The sequence below is a fragment of the Onychostruthus taczanowskii genome, unplaced genomic scaffold (assembly GCF_017590055.1).
Source record: "Onychostruthus taczanowskii isolate IOZ18803 unplaced genomic scaffold, ASM1759005v1 scaffold101, whole genome shotgun sequence".
NCBI classification, from domain to species: domain Eukaryota; kingdom Metazoa; phylum Chordata; class Aves; order Passeriformes; family Passeridae; genus Onychostruthus; species Onychostruthus taczanowskii.
In genome coordinates this window covers 1,586,018-1,604,345 of record NW_024496638.1, presented here as the reverse complement: position 1 = coordinate 1,604,345, position 18,328 = coordinate 1,586,018, and the positions used below count along the sequence as shown (strand labels likewise).

General features: G+C 43.2%; 1 protein-coding gene across 1 annotated transcript; it reads right to left on the bottom strand.

The window, feature by feature from the left end:
* Nucleotides 1–1,341: 1,341 nt before the first annotated feature.
* On the bottom strand, nucleotides 1,342–5,618 carry FGF19 (fibroblast growth factor 19). Its single transcript, XM_041411245.1, has 3 exons — nucleotides 5,285–5,618; nucleotides 5,088–5,191; nucleotides 1,342–2,202 (listed from the first exon to the last, which is right to left on the bottom strand). Exons 1-3 carry the CDS (start codon nucleotides 5,616–5,618, stop codon nucleotides 1,870–1,872), a joined length of 771 nt encoding a protein of 256 aa, XP_041267179.1. The 3' UTR covers nucleotides 1,342–1,869.
* Nucleotides 5,619–18,328: the final 12,710 nt, after the last annotated feature.

Sequence of the window (18,328 nt, the reverse complement as noted above, 5' to 3'; positions counted from 1 at the left end):
AAACAACCTGAAAATCAGAACTACCTCTTCCAGCACACAGGGAGTGGGAACCCTCCGGATATGTGGCAGTAGCTGAGCACTAAGGAGAATGGGAAAACACCATGGGAGGTGTTTGCCAGCCAAGAAATCTGCTGTTCCTGTGTCTCACAGCATTTCCAAATGAAAACATTCGGGCTCTTTTCCTGCCAGAAACTGACATCTTTTTCAGGCAAAACTCACCACTTTTCTCCTTGGCAGCGCTGGTTAGAATGGTTCCCATTTTTAAATGGGAGCAGCCTTCTACCCACAGGATTTTTTTGTCAAGAGGGGTGGTTGAGTCACTATCTCTGGAGGAATTTAAAAGATGTGTGGATATGGCATTTAGGGACAGACAGAAGATTCAAGCAGATTTCAGCGTTGAAGATGATTTTCTCTTTTATTGCAAATGTACACATTACACTAATGATAATGCACAGAAATTTAAAAATTAGCTAAAATTATGGCTATTTCAAAATTGGCTAAAAATTGGCTATTGTTGGCTAAAATTCTGTTGATTACAAAACTTCACAAGATTTGTTACAACTAAAAAACCCACCTTCAGAAGTATATAAATAGAATTTTGAGCATAAATAACAGTAACAAAATAAACAGATGTACGTATTCAATAAATTAATTATAAATATTGCATTGGCAATGAAGTGCTAGGTCAGAAGAACACCAGTATTTCCAGTAGAGCTTTTTTCTTTTTTTTCTTCCTTTTTTTTTTTTTTCTTTTTTATTTTTTTTTTTCCTTTGCCTTCACCTTGGTTATCCCTTCATTGAATCTTTTCAGAGGGAGAACAGAACTTGAAGACATCAGGTGCCTTGGCCAGAGGTACTCACAATCCCTTCTTGCAAGGGGAATCCTGACCCAGTTCTGCAGCTTTTAACTCACTAAACCATCTCACCACTGATTCCCATGGATGCTGAATCAAGCCTGGAAGTGACTTGAAAAAATTCCTGGTGGTTAAAGGTTAAACACAAAAACCTATTTTACAACTGATTTGACCTATACATCCGTTCTCAGTGTTTTTCTCTGTTTTCTAATGACATATACATGCTTATATACAACAGAATCTTCATTTAAACATTCATTTGAGCTGCTCATTCCCTACCTGATGAACATCAATTCTATCCCTGGGCACCTTTCCAACCACACACTGAATCCTCACTGATTCTGATGAGAACTCTCTCCTGGATGATTCTGATGCCACAGAGAACATAATTTAGCCTACAAAAGAAATCAACAATCAAGCTTCCCAGAGTATTTCTTAGCAGTAAGGGGAGAAATTTTTCCCTCTCTTTTCCTACTTTCTAAGGGAAGAAAAAGCACAATATACAAGCAGGTTTGTTTTTTCAGTAGTATGCTTTCCATAGAAAGTTTTCCCCAGAATGTTGTTAGCAGCCTTTTAAGAAGCAGCATCAACTCAAGTTACATCTGGTAGGATGTTTTCCTTCATCTAGTTTTGGTCCAAGTGTTTGAGTTTGTGGTCTCTGAAGAGGAAAAGGTTTTCTGCATTTGCTCGTACGAGCAGCTATAACAGGTTAATATATGTGGAAGTGAAGCTGGCATAGAAAAATTACAGTTATTTTATCACCACCTATGGAGGAATTCTGATAAGGCTGCTAAACTTTTTGTATTTAATCCTCCTTTTCCAAACAAAACTATGGATAGGAAATTCTTTTAGACTACAAAACAGCCTAGTGGCACTCATCTCTTACAGGTACAACAAGGATGAGGCTGGCTCCATACTCAAACACACAAAAAAGTTCTCAAATATCACTACACAGAAAGCTACAAACCCTGCAGTACTCTTCAATATTTCTGTGAAAACACGTGTGGGAGCAGAGTCAATTCTGGAAGCTGGGGCTCTTCACTGGGGACAGTTTGGAGGCGATGCCAAAGGGGTCCATGCTGTCCGTCTCCAGGGGCGAGGAGAACGCCTCTGGCTCAAAGGCCTGGCTGTAATCACCATATTCACCAAAGTCTGCTGACTCCATGGGCACAGTGTTGATCATGGGCAAGAAGTGAGACAGGGGAAGGAAATCTTTTCCCTTGAACTGCTGTCTTTGTTTGGCACTGCTCAAAGACACTGATATTCCGTGTTTTTTGGATCTATACACGTTGTAGCCGTCTGGGCGAATCTCCTCCTCAAAGGAACAGTCTTCAGTGGAATACCTGAGCTGAAAAGCAAGGAATAGTGAGAATTGCAGGCTGGTTGTATTCAACCACAAAACAAACCTTGGATGGGAAAAGTCCTAGTCACTCAGTGAGGGTATCCTGGCTTTCCCAATCCCTATTCTATTCTATTCTATTCTATTCTATTCTATTCTATTCTATTCTATTCTATTCTAAATTCCATTCCATTCCAGAACCCCTAAAGTTCTTTCCATGTCCATCCTAATAAATAAGGGATGAATCCTGGGATGTGCTTCTCCACAGCCACCACACTTATCCTGTCTGAGGACTGGGAAAAAGTCTCAGATGCCAGAGCTGATTTAGATGCATTGTCCTTAATTGCAGTCATAAATCCTAATCCAAGTATATGACTCCTGCTCTGTTAGAGTTTTGCCTGTGCAAGGGCTTCAGGATCAGGTCTGTAGAAAGGCAGCACGGCCAATCAGTAAAACAATGCTAAAAGGTAATTTCCACCTTTTTCCACTCAGAATTTACTGAAATTGCCAAAGACCCTTTTACAAAGTGCCATTTTCATGTTAACATGAGAACTGTTGAATTAATACCAGCACAAGTTAGGACTTTGTACAGAAGAATGTATTTTCTTAGGTATGAATTTGTAGACTTACATTTGCAATAGCCTGTACAGCTATTATATACCTGTAACATCTTAAGTTATATATACATATAAATAAATATAAATATAAATATACATAATATTTGTATATTAAACCCATATCAGCAGGTCAGACCTCTCTAGATCTTTACACCAGCTCTGTGTTTCTTACAACTTTGTTGCTATTTCCGTCTCAGCTACTGCAGGTGATTGAACCTTGGTCAATAAAAAAGAATTGCTGATTATGTCTCAGTCTGCAGAGACAGAAATGTCCTTACATGAATGTTCTGCCTGTCTGAACAGAGAGCATATTTAATACTTTTGGGCTTTTCTCAGACACCCTCAGTAACACGGAGTAAAATTGAGGGTGTGCATTTGGTTATCTTTCAAAAGCATGTTTTAAATTAATAAAGTAATTTAAAATAATGTTTTATTCAAATAAGATAGTGCAATATTTATCCTTCTACACACACATTATATCTGAGAAAAATATATGTATATGACCAAATATTGGGGCTGGATTGTTGGCTGTCTTTATGAGTGCTCAGCCTCACAAAAAAGGATGACGAAATAAAAAAGATTCTTGCTCAAGCAGTGCACACTGCAAACAACAGTTATTGATTGAGTCCCTGTGTCTCAGCTACACCTTTCCCTCTTTTCCATACTGGGATGGTCTCTAGTCTGTTTTCTTAAACAAGTACCAAACAGACTTTTTAAGTATTTCCAGATTTTTTTTTCCCACAGGAGGGATTTTTTTTCACAGGAGGAATCACGGTATGTCAGTAGATTCAGCATTTCCCCTAAACTACTGACTACAGCACACAGCACATTCAAAAACCAACCCCAGTCATCAGTTTTCCGGTGTTAAAACAGGACAAGTTGCAGGAGCACAGGTTCAGCCCTCAGACACCGTGTCTGCCCTTTTGTTCTCGCAGTCCTGAGCATGGTGCTGATAAGGTAAAGATTTACCTGCAGAGCTGGCTGGCTGGGCTGTGAGCACAGAGGTGACAGCAGGTGTCCCCAACACGGAGATGGGACAGCACAGCTATATGCTGTTGTGTTTTCAGAATAAAACTCCAGCCTGCATCTAATACGCTACACCAACAAATGCAGTTCCAGTGTATGCCTTCAAAATGATGCTATAGGAAAGCCATTTTAAAATTCTGTGATTGCTCAAGTTCAGCTAGTAGCTCCAATGGGAGCAGAATCCAGGCTCTGATTTGTTTTGGATATACATTAAAGAATTAAGCTAATAATTGACCTACCATATAATCTGAACCTATGCACCTCATCTCAGCCTCGACTGATTTGAGCCCAAAAAAGCAACAAAATTCAGAAAGAAAAGCTTAATCCTCTGTTCCACATTCTTAATTTTATCCACATTCAGAAACATCAGTATTACTGTTATTAAAGATACTGGGAGTTTTGAGTATGGGCCAAATCCTTTCCTGATTAAAATCAGCAGAAATTTTGCTGGAGTAATCAAAAAAGAATCAAGCTGTATCTTTACTGTGGCATCATGAAAAGCTCTGTGAAACTCAGGATTCTGTGCAGACTAAATCGGAACTGCACCTGTCAAATTCTAGAGTCAAGAATGTATTCACATGCCTTAAAAATCAGTTTATGTCAATGACTATTTGCTAAACTCAGTGAAAAAGCTGATCTAGAGGCATCAGAGGAGCTTGTAACTCCCCAACCCCTCAGAGTCCCACAGCTGTGCTGTTATAGCAGGGCAGAAGTGAGGTGGTGGAGAAGCATCCTTTCTCCCTCAAATCCTTTTCCTGTCTGCAACTTCCTAAGAGATGGCAACCCATGTTCCTGGGAGTTGTATGCCTGGCAACTAGCTGCCTGCAACTCTTCTCCAAAGGAGCAGTCTCTTTTAAATTTTTTTTTTCCAGAATACCTGATCCAAACAGTGAGAAAATATTCATATTCTACGGCAGAGCTAAATCTATTCCTGCAGCAGAATCAGTCTCCCACCGATGAGAATTTTAAACATAAATGCAATTTTGCCCTGGGCTGTACTTTCGGTATATTTTGGCAGGGGACACGCAAAACATCATTTACTCTCTAAACGACGTTTCCTTTCTGCCTTCTAACAATCCCCACAGCCTTTCGGGCAGTGACATGACGAGAACCGCAGTTCCTAGGGAGAACAGGCCGGGGAGGTGGGGGAGGGACAGTGGTGGACACCTGGAAGCTTTGTTACCCCATTCTTAGAACACGACGCTGTTCCAGAGTGGAAAATCCCCGCGGGGACAGCAAGCGGATGCTCACCTGCCCGTGCAGCCGCCCCGCCTCGTCCATGCACAGGTACCGGGAGCTCTGCACGCCCTTGATGGCCACGGTGCGCACGGCCACGGCCCGGATCTCCAGCAGACCTGCGGGCAGACAGAGAGCGGGGACAACAGTGTCACCCCCGCGGCCCCGGCCCTGTCTCCATCCCCATCCCCATCCCCGCCGCCGCCACTCACTCTGCGGGCTCTGGCTGCCGGCCGCGTCCACCCGGCCGTCGGCGCCGATACGCAGGAAGCAGCTGAAGAGCCCGTGCTTGCTGGCGGTGTAGAGGTGCCGCAGCCGGATGGGCTCTCCCCAGCCGTAGTTGAGGTGCGGGCCGGCGTCGGGCAGCGGCAGCGGCAGCGCGGAGGCGGCGGCGGCCGCCAGAGCGAGCAGCGCCAGCGCGGCGGGGCGCAGCCCCATCCCGGCGCGGCGCCTCGGGGCTGTAGCGCGGCCGCAGCCGCCCCCCGGCCTTTTATAGCTCGCCGTTATCAGCTCCATCGATCCGGCCGCATCCGATACGGAGCCCATTTCATAGCCGGATCGGTCACTCCCCCCGAAAATATTAAGCGGGTGACACCCTAAAGTCGCTTCCTCCGCATCTGCATCTCCGAGCTCTCTGCTCCTGCGAGGCTCCGGCCGCGCTCCCGGGGCACTGCACGTCCCTCAGCCCCGATGTGCTGCCGGGACGGGGACCGGGGGTGGGCGTGTGTGTACCCAGCCCACCCAGTGGCAGGAGGCTGCCCCGCTCCCCGCCGCGGCTCAGCCCCTGCCTTCGGCCTTGCCCGTCCTGTATTTCATTTCCTTTTTCAGAACTCAAAAGAGTTGCTGCCTAAACCTGAGCTCGCCTCTTCGACAGGGGCCGAACGCTGGAGGAGCGCTCCCGGTTCAGGATGCACACGGCGCTGGTACAGCCCGGCCCGGCCCTGCAGAGCCCGGTCCGGCCAGGTACCGGCGGCTCTGGGTGTCCCGGCGCGGCTCCCGGCGCGGCTCCCAGCTGGATCCCCGCCTGGCCATGCCCGGCCGTGTCACTAGATGGAGCCTGGCCCCTGGGATGCGGCTGCCTCGCCTCGGGGGAGCCACTCTGGGGGCGCTCTCCAGCTCCTGTTTGTCCTCACTTCTTACAAAGAGACTTGGGCGGGGGGGAATCCTGGGTGAAGTAAAACTGCATCGCCCGATTTAAGCTTCAAACAGAAATTTTCTTCTGCTCTGCGCATGGGTTTTTTTCCACGTGGGCTCCTCCCAGGGAGCTCGCTCAGCGAGTGCCTCTGGAAAGAAGAAGACATACAAATTTGGGGGTTTTCCACCATATTTGTATCTCAGACATATTTAAAGGGATTGCTGCCGACTCTTCTGTTGTACATCCAAAGTGATCATTGAAGGAATTTTCTCAGATTCCCAAAAAGAAAACTGGTAATTTCATAAAGAAATTTCACCTCCCTTCCCCCCCACAGGACATTAAATGACAATTCAACAAGACATAACCCCACCCCCCGACCATTTTCTCTGAAGCACCAAGCTTCGGTCAGCTTCCACATACTGGTTTTATATTTTGCTTGTTCGCTTTCATCCTTTTGTCCCTGCACATGCATCTCCGTCCTGCAAACACTCCCACAAAAAACTTATCTTCAGAAGCAATCTTAGCTCAGTGAAGATGAGCATGTAGACAAACGACACAAAAATACAGAGGCTTGTAGGATGAAATCTTGCACTTATTTTCATGTGCAACTTCAGGTGTATTTAACTGGAGTTAATGACATCGGTCAGTCCACGTTCGGATGATCAGGGTCTCCCATAACAAACTCACTGGGAGCAAGGGATTGAATCTCATCAATCACTTCAAAAGCAGCTACTGCTTTTGATTAGTTTTGGGCATTTTTTGGTGATCAGCTTGAAACACCCAGAAAAGACCCTAGTTTTTCCCTGCATGATTGCTGAATAATTAATAAGTATTAAAACTACTTTTCATTCAGGTGTCTCCTGCTGCAACCCCCAAATCATGCGTGGGCTTTCCTACCAATTCTGGCCTTCCTTACATCACGGAAGTTCACAGTATTATAAGCCCAGTAAATAATACTAAGGCATGCAAGTCCCTAATTCTTTTTTTCCTCTGCAATGTTATTACATGGCTGCTACAAAGGCAGTTCCTGCCCTGCAACCCTGGGCCCCACAGCAGTTGTGCATGTAACTCATCCTGGCATTCTTCAAGGTACTGAGCACCCACCACACACGCAGAGGTTATAGTCTGAAATTAATCTGAAGGGCTTCTTTAGCTCAATTTTTCTGTGCATCTCAGTGAATAGAAGCTGTTTTATGACCACTGCTTCTGCTATACTCTAGTGGGAATAATAATAATAATAATAATAATTGCGAGTATTTTCTTCATCAAGAAGTTCAGGCTTCTTTCAAGCAGTAAGGAATTGATGCTTGGAACTTGTTCATTCATCTCTGTGAGGATCAAAAATTGAGGCAGAAAGGACAAATCGCTTGCACTAAATGATATTTCAAATCAATGAAAAAGCTGGCTGTAAAGGAGAATTTCCCAACAATTGATGGAGAACCTCTAAAAATTATTTTCATTGCGGCTGTTGCTGATGTTGCGTGGGCTGAAGTTAAAGGGTTTGTGTCTAATCAAATTAAAACAAAAATGCACTTAACAGTTAAGCACTTAACTAATTTTTTGGAATGGCCTCTCTTGTTATGGGAAGGTTCCAACCTAAATGATTTGTCCAAGTTCCCCAGTAGTCCCTGACAGAGGTAAGTGTCTGCAAACACTTAACTAGACTGAATGGTGCCAATCCTATCACAGCTGCTGAAGAGATATGGGTTGAATATACCCTGGAAGTGCTCATTTCTTCTTGCCTCGGTAAAGAAAAAAAAAAAAAAAAAGCCTAGATGATTTACTCAGATTCAGGTAACTTATTTTTAGCTAGAAACTAAAGATAACTTATTTTTAGCTAGAGATAAATGAGCTAGTAAATGAGCACTGAATTCAAAATACAAGAGTTGCGACACATTATTTTAATTTCAGTTCCTGTCTGTGTCACTGAACTTTATCATTTATTGGCATGTTTTATCAAAGTTCAATAGAAAGACACATGCCTTTGCATGTTCCTACAAATGCATTTGCAGGAAAAAAGATATGTTTGCAGAACAAATGTATTGTAGGGTAAATCCCACTTTCACTTCCAATGCTGGACCTGCTTCCTGCAACAAGGAAACCTGGGAGTGTCAGATCTTCTGCTTTTATGAGGATGGGAAAAACACCCGAAAACCCAGGAGGAAAGTCTTATAGAACAAAACGACCTCCTAATCACACAGTACACAATTGCAAAAGCATTTTCACCTGTTGTAATGGATCATTTATTTCCACTGCACTTTTCAATGTCCCAGTGCAATTTCTGCAGAAGGAGAAGTCCAGATTTCGGCAATAATGAAGTTGAAGTGAATGTGTTTTGGAAGAATCAAATTAGCTATAATTAAAAGTCAAATATTCAGAGATCCTGGAACACACCAAAGAGATAACAGAGGGCTTGTACCGTATTGGATTACGACATCATTGAAACCAACTGAAAAGAAACTAAGGAATATGGCCACAAAAAATGCTGAGGAAATAGGGCAAGAAGCCACCCATGAGTCAAAGTTGGTCATGGCAGGCTACCTTGTGGTGGAAATCAAAGGAAGAATTATACAGGTGAGTCACTCAAGGCTGAGTGAGACTCAAAATGTGATAAACTGGAGGTGTTTAGGATGAAGAGACATTTTCTCAATTATGGAATATCTTTGGAATATCATGGTGAAAGCTTTGGTTTTACGAGTCACTGCAGGAAGAGGGAAATACCACAGAAACACTGAAGACTTTCTGCTTCCTTTGGGCTGTCTTTGGGACCTCCTGCAGATTTTGGAGTTGGGATTACACTAGTGTGATCTAATATTACTTTTGTGAAGAGCTCTGTCAGTCTTCCCCCCTTTTCTCTGAAGTCAGAGGTGGGAGAATTACAGAGGCTGCAAGTACTGTGAGGGCAGTAAGGCAGGCAGGGCTGGAGATGTCAGTGCTAATGCCGCCGGTTTCTGGTTTCTGCCGTGGTTCCTGCCAGTCATCCCAGAAGTGACAGAGAAAAGAAAATTATTTTACCCATGGCAGAGAGCCAGCAGAGCAGTCCAGCCTTTTCTCTTACTTCAGGAGAATGAGGGAAGGCAGAAGTGAAGACACAGGACACTGTGATACGCAGTTACTCGAGCACGAGCTTGTTCTATAAAGAGCCTTATCAGCACAGCACAAGTTAAAAAACCTGCCTAAGAAGGAGAGGTTACTCCACCATATGTCAGGGACCGCTCTGCTTCCCAGCTGCTTCTGCAATCCAAGAGGCATGGAGGTGACAATATTTCTCCCCGGGCTGTGAATGAGTGCGGAATTGAGATTCCACAGCTCCCGCTGTGCGCACCCACTGACAGGATGTCATAGGATGGGACGAGCACTCACTGAGTCTCTTCCCTGATACCACAGTCCTCAGTGAATTTGTAGGATTCAAGTGCATCACAGACTTATAGATTTTCCAAATGATCCACTTCCAGAGGTGTTCTGCTTCTAAAACTGCTCTGCTGAGGAAGGTCAACACACTGGGGAGATTGTTGCTACTGTAACTGGCATGTGTTGTTGCTGGTTCTTTCCAAGGAGCACAGCCAGACAACCAATTTCAAATATCTCTCACCATTCTGTTATCTAATGCTTCCTCAGCTATTGCTATCAGTCAATGCATTCCAGAGAGCAATACTGAGCCTGGAATCGACTTGGAGCTTGCACAGTCAAATGATATCTTCTGGTTAGGTCTGCTCTAAAGCTCACAAAATTCCCTTCAAATAGCCTAAATGCTTTTTTTTTTTTTCATCACTGCAAGCCATTATTTCATGTTTCAGAGGTATTTCATCCACCCCATCTTTTCTGTGTGCTATGAAGTCCTTCATAATTCTGCTATAGAAGAAACCTTACTGATTTTATGGGATCATATTTGGTACTGTACTTCTCCAGCACTAAACCAACAAAAGCTGTGTTTTTCTTACATTTTTTTCTTATGTTTTGAGCAGATCTTTGTCCTGCAACAGAAATGAATAATTGCAATCTTTGCCAACAAATTATATTTTGATTTCCAGCTTGACCTAGGGAGTAATGCCCCTTGACTTTGTTTATGCAATCTGTTTGTGGAACCATAAGGGAAGCTTTCCTAGAAGAGGGTGACTCGAGATCATCAGCTTCTCAGTCAAATGTGGTATCCTTGGAGCATTTACCTGTATTCCTTTCCTGACTGTGACTAAATAGTGCTGTCTTTATGACAAGTTCCAGCTTCACTGGAAATATTTTTCATTTAATAGACAGAGAACAGTAGAAGAAAATATACCAGAAATGCTTCAAATTTACAAGAGTGCATACTTGGACCTGTGGTCCTGTACAAATACATCTGGACAGAATTAATCAGGTGGTCTTATTCAGCCTGCTATAAATCACCCCTGAGGAGCATAGTAGGAAGCCAGGATTTGCAAAGACTGGCAACAAGACCAATACAGGCTCATTAAAACAAACCTGACCCCAGAACAATTTCACTGTGTGAAATCTGGGATGAATTTATCCCACAGAGGTCTGACTTTCACTGGAGGTGCATTGTTAAAAGGGACACTGAGACAGGAGTGCTCAGGTGATGATTTTTTGGGAGTCAGAGGTAAGAAGGAGAGATATGAAAGGGGTTTAGCTCTGCCTAACTGTTTGGACTGAATCCCTCTTTTCCCTTGAAGTTAAACCACCTCAGAAATGTGACTGTACCTTTGCTTAAAGGCAGATGGTTTCTCCAAAACACCTATGATAATAATCCTGATTTGTTGTAAAATTGATACTACAAAGTCTTCTAGTAATGAAGATGATAATAAATTACATCACTAAAGGTATTTATTATGCTTGTGACCATCTAAGTGGTGTTTTAGCTAGAATCAGTTAGGCTTGACTGAGAAACTGGGACAGCTGTTATGGTTTATGTGATGCCAATAATCAGACCACCCTACAGGGACAGATTGTCCCTACACAGGTTAGCTCTGGATGGCTCAGCCCTGTTAAGACTGAAGGATGTGAAAGGTAAGAATCCCTGTCTGGGGAATTCCCACTTCCCACTTCGGGAATAGTTGCGGCATTTATTATTTTTTTATTTGGGCTTCAAATACTTGATGGAGATCGGAGAAAAATGAGTGTGTGCTGAATACATTACAACAATTTACCATATTGTGAAGTAAAGGAGGTAGAAAGGGAGCTAAGAAAGCCAGCTAAGACTCATGGTTTTCTTGCTGTCATGTATTTCATGCTGCACTGCTGCTTATCACTACTAAGAACTCCAAGACACCAACAGAACTGTATAAATTGTTTAGAGATGTAAATGATTATCAAATTCAGCCCATGAGTGCTTATTCACCTGCTGTCATCACCTTTGATTATGATGATACTGCAGGAAGGACTGAAACTGTGAAGCCCTTTATGAAACAGTCTGAACAAATGTAAACCCGAAAACTAGTACAAAGTTTCCTAATCATTTAAGACTGTTAATATTTTGCACACAGACATATCCTCAGCTTCTGGAAAGCAAAATGATTCATCTGAGTCAACAGATATCTAACCTTTCACTCCAGCTTGTACCACAGGCCTAAAACCCTGGAGAAATGTCTTAGAAAAAATAAAATTCTCATGCAACTCCTCCAAAATCTGTTTAGTACATGGAATTACATCACCTGGGTTTTAAGAAGTGCAATGATATCTTGCCTCCTTTCTCAGAAGACCCCCAGACTCAGTCCTTAACATTGGTGACAACCATGTAGGAAGTTTGCTCAAGAGAGAGGAAGATTATTAATAAACTGTTCTTCCTCTTGGAGGTCATTGGAAGTAATTTTCATCTGAAATGAAGCCTAAAGCATAGCCTGGGCGTAGCTGCACAATATGCTATGAATTGGGAAATTGAGTAACTTTCTCTGATGTTCCTTCCTGCATACTGGTCCCCTTTGCTGCCACCAAATGTGGCTGTGGTACATTTGGGGTCAAGAATTGAAGGGCAAAGGTTACTGAAGCATCCTGCCAGTGCAGCTGAAAGTGACCTTTAGCTGACAAAGCAGAAGTGACATGGGATCTAAAAGAATGGTGTTCAAATAGCCAGTCCATCCAAAACATTGCATTTGGATTGATCTTAATCAGCCATAATTTCCTACTTTAATGGCCAATTAAAAGGCCATTTGAAAGTAAGAGAAGCAGAACAAATCAGCATGGAAAGAGCCTGCATGGTCTTTAGAAAGTAATTCAAGTTTACTTAGGTTTTACACATCTGACTAGTGAGGAAACAAGCTAGTAATGGATGTCTTACTCCAGAAGTAGTTCAGCTTCATTAAATAACTTGTTTCAGCAATTTCAGCAAGAGATAAAATCTGAAACACCACTGGAAAGTAAAATGAAATATCTGCATTACCACAAGGTATTTATCTAGCTAAACATCACAAATATTGGAAGGAATGTAGAATCCTCCACTATATGGCTATTGTGTGTTATGTACATTGACTTGCTATAAGAAGCAGAATTAAACTAAATGGTTTTGTGTGTATTTACAGCTGTGATCAGACATATAATGGTCAGAACAATTCTATTTTACCATTTTTAAACACCAAATATTTCTATGTCAAACACATCTTCGATTTGTTTTCCTTTTTCTGGAAACAAAACTCCTTGAACATTTCAAGCTGAAAATGAGAGCCCCATTGCCTCTGGTTCTTTCATGTCTGGAGGTAGCAGGAAGATCCTTGCACAGCCAGAGGCAGGGAGCCCTCAGTTGCTGAAGTGAGCAAAGCAGACAGATGTGCTGAGGATGGAAAGGTGGGGTCCATGGTGGCTCTTTCACATGAGTCAGTATGCAGTTCATACACTCTGGGTTGTGGATCTGTGGATTTGGACATTCCTTTTGCCAAGGGGGCTGTAGAGACAGTCACACACACCACACACACACACCCACACACACACCCACACCCACACTTTCCCCAGTCAATTCAGAATTTAACCGGGTTCTGATCATTTCCAGAGCAGGGCAGGAGTCCTTCTCTCCCTGTGTGGGGCACCGAGTTTTCAATCAATAGCAAAGGCTCCCTGAGACCTCTCTATTGCTCTTTATCAGAGGCTTCCAGCAGATAAAGCCTGTCACAAAACAGCTACTGATCGCTGCCACTGCAGCCTCGCTGCAAGGAAGAGCTGCTGCTGTGAGGTAAGAGATGCCCTTTTTCCCACTGCCTGGACTAACAGGGCACAGATTGCCACCAGTGTCGTTTGGACTCAGCCAGGCAGATGTTCCATCAGCTGTATAACAGAAGGAAGGCAGCAGCCAATACTAATGACACCAAGAGCAGCAGAACTGTGACTGAGCTCTGCACAAACGCTTTCAATTCGTGGCTCCAGTGGCAATACAAGCACCTTTCTCAAAAGATCCCCAAATTTATGAGTTTTTCTCACACGCAGAGGCATCAATGACAACCCTTTGCACAGCAAAGAGCAGATATAAAACCCCACTGATTAATCATTCAACCCTCACTCCAACTGCCTATGTTCCCTGTAGAGCTGCAATTTAAATTAATATTTGTAGTTTAGTCCTGTTGAGGCTTCATGAGAATGAAGGCTCCATTTTGCCTCATATCTTTATAAGCGTGGGAAAAAAAGCAACGATATAATGTTTTCCCTTCCTCACATAGGAGTGCATTTTGTAGTCCCCAAGGCTGCATATTTATTCCTCTGGAGAGTCTTGCTCCCATTACAGCTGTGGACACACATGGCTCCAGCTTTTCCAATTTCAGATCAATGAGCCACCCAGCAAAGAGCACAGAGTTGGCAGGTCCTCAACATTCATCTGAATTAAATGAAAGGGAGCTCAGTTCTTGGCTCCGGTTTTCTGTCACTCCATTGTCATTCAACAAAACGGACCAAAGAGAAAAGCGATCAATCCATAAACTCATGAAGCCTCAGTCTCCAGCTGTCATCAGCTTTGAGCTCCCTCCACTGATCTTATCTGTTGCAGAGTGATTGAAAGTAATTTGTTTTGGTTGAAAGTAATTTGTTTTGGAGAGTAATTAGATTGTCTCTTGGGGGGCTTCCTACCTGGTGACCCAGTGTTTCTCCTTTGCTGGCTGCTCATTAACATCAATTACCATAGAGACACTCTTCAAAGGAAGGCTTGCGCTGCCCAGGGTGGGGAATCTATTAAGAAATATGCTTCTTCTTCCTGCTAGGAGATAATAAACCTTCTGGTGTCGCACAATTATTTGTGGGTCAGACGCATATGATCCCACTGGGGCTTAAACCTTCCGCTTGCCATTCCGTGTGAAATGTTTAGCAATTAGGAAATGAGCTGGGTCTCTCTGCAATGGTGTATATTGAATAGACAGGCTCAAGCATAATATCTGGGAGCATTTCCTGATGAATTCTCTGGATAAATATCTCACACTTGCAGAGGCACTGGGATGGTGTATATTGAACGGAACAGGCTCAAGCATAATATCTGGGAACATTTCCTGACACTGGATGAATATCCCACACTCGCAGAGGTACTAGGATGGCAAATAAAGTTCACATCTGTAGGGGAAATTGCTTAGAGGCTCAAAAGTTCATACTGTGATTCTTGTCCCCAGAATCACCTCTTTCTAATTGAGACAATTTATATGGTTATGTAAATGACACAGCACTGATAAGCATCATCATAAAACCAGTATCTATTTTTGTTTTTCCTGCAAAAATGTGGGTGCCAAATGAGTCATTGCCTGACTGGGACGTTTACTGGTAGTGATTGCATCATTGCTGCTGTTCCATTCTACAGAACAACACAAAATAAAGAGCCCTTGTAATCCACCTTTTGGACCGGGTCTCTTTTCAGGCACAGCAAGTCTGAGTAGTAAATGCTCTTGGTTATGCCTTCATTTACCAATATTCAATCCAAAATTTTATCTTGTTGCATCTGATTTCTGTGCTGGTCAGGAAGTAGAAAAACATACAGAGGGAGCAGAAATTATCTCTGAAGGTAACGCTGGCTCGTGTAGATGTTGTGTAGGGGTCCCAGAGTCACTGACAGCCCCCGGCTGGCCCTGGGCATGCAGGATGATCTGGGATTGACCACAAGGAAGCTGGGGGAGAAAGGCGCTGAGAACATCATTGCTGTGCAGCTCATGGTTCCCTGGTCCATAGGGAGAGGAGTTTAAGTTGGGACAGCCTGAGTCATAATGGCTGGGAATCATCACCAGTACCTGTAGTCATCAAACCCCACCCTTTGAGATGATCCCGGTTCTCCAGGCTTAACTCCCTACTATAACTCCTTTAAATGGCTTTTCTGAGGAGCTGCTAAATGCTAAACGGCTGAAGTAAATAACTGCCTCTTTTTATTCTTTTTTTTTTCATTTGTCTTGTTTGAGTAATTAGGTCATTATATCTGAAAGTGATTGTTTCATGCGTGCTGAGAACGAATAATGAAGACCTTTGATGAATCCAACGAGCAGCATGTAAATGTGGGGAAGGAATGCAGAGGCAAAGGAATGACCTTTCTGGAACAGAATTTCCCCCCGTGCCACCATTTTTATCCGCATTAAAGTCAGTTACTGCATTTACTTTTTCCTGCTGTGTGTATTCTTCAGTGCTTCTTTTTCCTAATAAAATGCACATTGTCCAAGGGATTTGCAACATTCTTTAAATGGCTACTGCTGGCTTGTTTGTGAGCCAGCCAGTGGCTGCTTGTACAGAGCTAAGTGTTTCCTCTTTCCACAGCTTTCAAGGAATGCTTAGAACTTAAATATTGCATCAGATTGCATTTATATAATGTTGATATTAATGCTGAGCTATAAGTGATCTGTAGCCACCTCTCCAGATCCTAACCATGGAGATGAATGGAAGTAAAAAAGTAAATTTTATAGCTCATTCAAGCGGTAGTTAAAAAATAAAACACAAGGACCAAATATGGAAAATAAATAACCTTTTTCTTCTCAGCACTGATCCTCACAGGTAAGGGTGGATTGACTTATTCCCGTTAGCAGCTCATGTGAGTGACTGTGGGGTGTCTCTCTACAGCCCAGTGAAACTAGACTTTTGTTTCTGTGCAGCAGAAAACAAAACGTCTGTTTTGGCATCATTTTACCTGGAGTAAAAATAAATAGTTTGAAGGAAAAGACTTCCCTCCTTGCTGAGCTTCAGTTTGCTTTTAGGAGCAAGTGCCATTGGAGCATGGGGACTGAATTCTCTTTGGAATAAACCAGGCCTGGACTTGTGCTCACTGAGGTCCCCTGATATGGTGTTAGCCCCAGTGGCCTCTGAGTCCATGGGATCAGGTTAGACCTTACTTGAAGCAACTCCCTTCAGCTATGTCCAGTGTGGATGCTGGGTCCTCAGAACCAAAGAAAACTATGGGATAATTTGGGATATCCACACCATCTTCTGTCTTCTCAAATAAATACTTTTTTTTTTTCCTGTGACATACAGCAGGTGCAGTAATTCCAAATCTAGATCCATGTTGCTCTGATTCTGAAGAGTAGGTCTAAGGAATAATGGGGGTGATTTTCACTGACTTGAGATTATTCACTTGTGGGAAAGGTAGCAAAGTAACAATGCAAAGCAGGGCTGCTAGGTAAAATCAAAATCAAAACGTGGATCAAAAGAGATGAAATCTATGGCAAAACCCCTGAATTCCTGACGGGGAAAATTACAGTTTTCCCAACCAGAAAACTGAAAATTGCTCTAAGTCATAACAGGGTCATGAGGCAGGTCACATATCTCAGAAATATTGTGGACAGATACCCCGTTTACAGCTGGCTTACAGTTTTGAGTTACTTGAGGGACTACAGAAGAGAGAAACAGAGTTTAAAGAGTGAGCCTCCTTTCTGCAATGCTATGCAGCAAATAGGAGCTAATTCTGAAATTAATTTCTCAACCACAGGACAAGACACTTTCTCAATAGTTTTGTCAGACCTCATGTGGGTTTGTTAAGGCTCCTCTGGTCCCTAAATCTCCTGTTCTGTAGAAACACTCTGTCCTTCTTGATTCTCTGCAACTGTAGTGTAAGAAAGGAAAAGACTGAGGGACATAGAGTCATCCATTCACATATTTGTACCCACTGAATTACTGACCATTACAAATGGCCAAACTATCTTCTCTGCACACCCTGGAGAAAAAATATTGTTTGTGTGGGTGGTTGATCAGAAACTCTTTAGAAGCACAGCACAGAGACTTTTTTAAATGTACAGATTACTCACCCAGGTCAGAAATGCCAGGGTATGAGTTCGGGATCCACTTGTCCAGAAGGGGAGGAAATACCAGATATGTGCACATCATAAATACAGAAATTTCAGCAGTTTTTCTCTTTGAGACAGGTACCAGTCACAGACCTAGGTTCATATTGGAAAGTCTCCACTGACTACTATTTGAACAAGCAATCACATGTTAATTAATTAGTCAAAGTAATCAAATCTCTGTGGGCAATTTACTAAATCCTATTTGTTGCTGTCATGGCACATTCAATCACCCTGAGTGAAGAGGTGACTTCTTAAACTCCAGAAAGCAACATAACCAAATTACAAAATGCCAAATGCACTTGCAAGGAGTTTGTCAGCTCATGCTTCCCCTTATCCTGGGATTTCAGCCTGGCCTTGTTCCAACATTTCCAATTCATGACCACAGCTTTGCCCACCGTACCCTGTGGTGGCTTTGCAGGCTCTGCCTTTTCCCTCTTGATGTTGCAGGATAACCTGGGTGAATGCCCCACAGGAAGAACAGGGCTGGGAGGGATCCTAGCAGAGGAAAATAAAATGCCAGCACCCTCTATATTTGGCTGACACGAAGGTCCTGTGCAATCTGGTTCATTAAAGGGATGTCACAAAGTGATTACAGGGAAAGTTCAGCTGGTTTCCCTTTGAAATACAGAAGGGTGGTGCTCAGGTAATGGATGTGAACATCAGTGCTTTTGATGTGTGCAGGCTTTGCAGCTGCACATCGGGAAGTCTGGACACCTTGCTGCCACAGGCCTCACAGCTGGCTCTACAAAAGGCCAGCAGGATGCCCACCACTCTCAAAGGCCACTCTCCTTCCTCAGCTTGCCTCAAATTGCACGTTGTTACCTTGCTTTGGTGATGATTTCATTCATTTCCTCCTTGCCTTCAAAGAATAAGCAATCTGGCCCCACAGGTTTTGCTATGTTGCTGTAGGGATG

Bases quoted from the DNA above. Each gene is read 5' to 3' on its own strand.
- FGF19 (XM_041411245.1), bottom strand. From the start codon at position 5,618: ATGGGCTCCGTATCGGATGCGGCCGGATCGATGGAGCTGATAACGGCG. The intron at 5,192-5,284 runs GTGAGTGGCGGC...GTCTGCCCGCAG, and splicing joins CGGCAGCCAGAGCCCGCAGA to GTCTGCTGGAGATCCGGGCC. The intron at 2,203-5,087 runs GTGAGCATCCGC...CTTGCTTTTCAG, and splicing joins CGGGGCGGCTGCACGGGCAG to CTCAGGTATTCCACTGAAGA.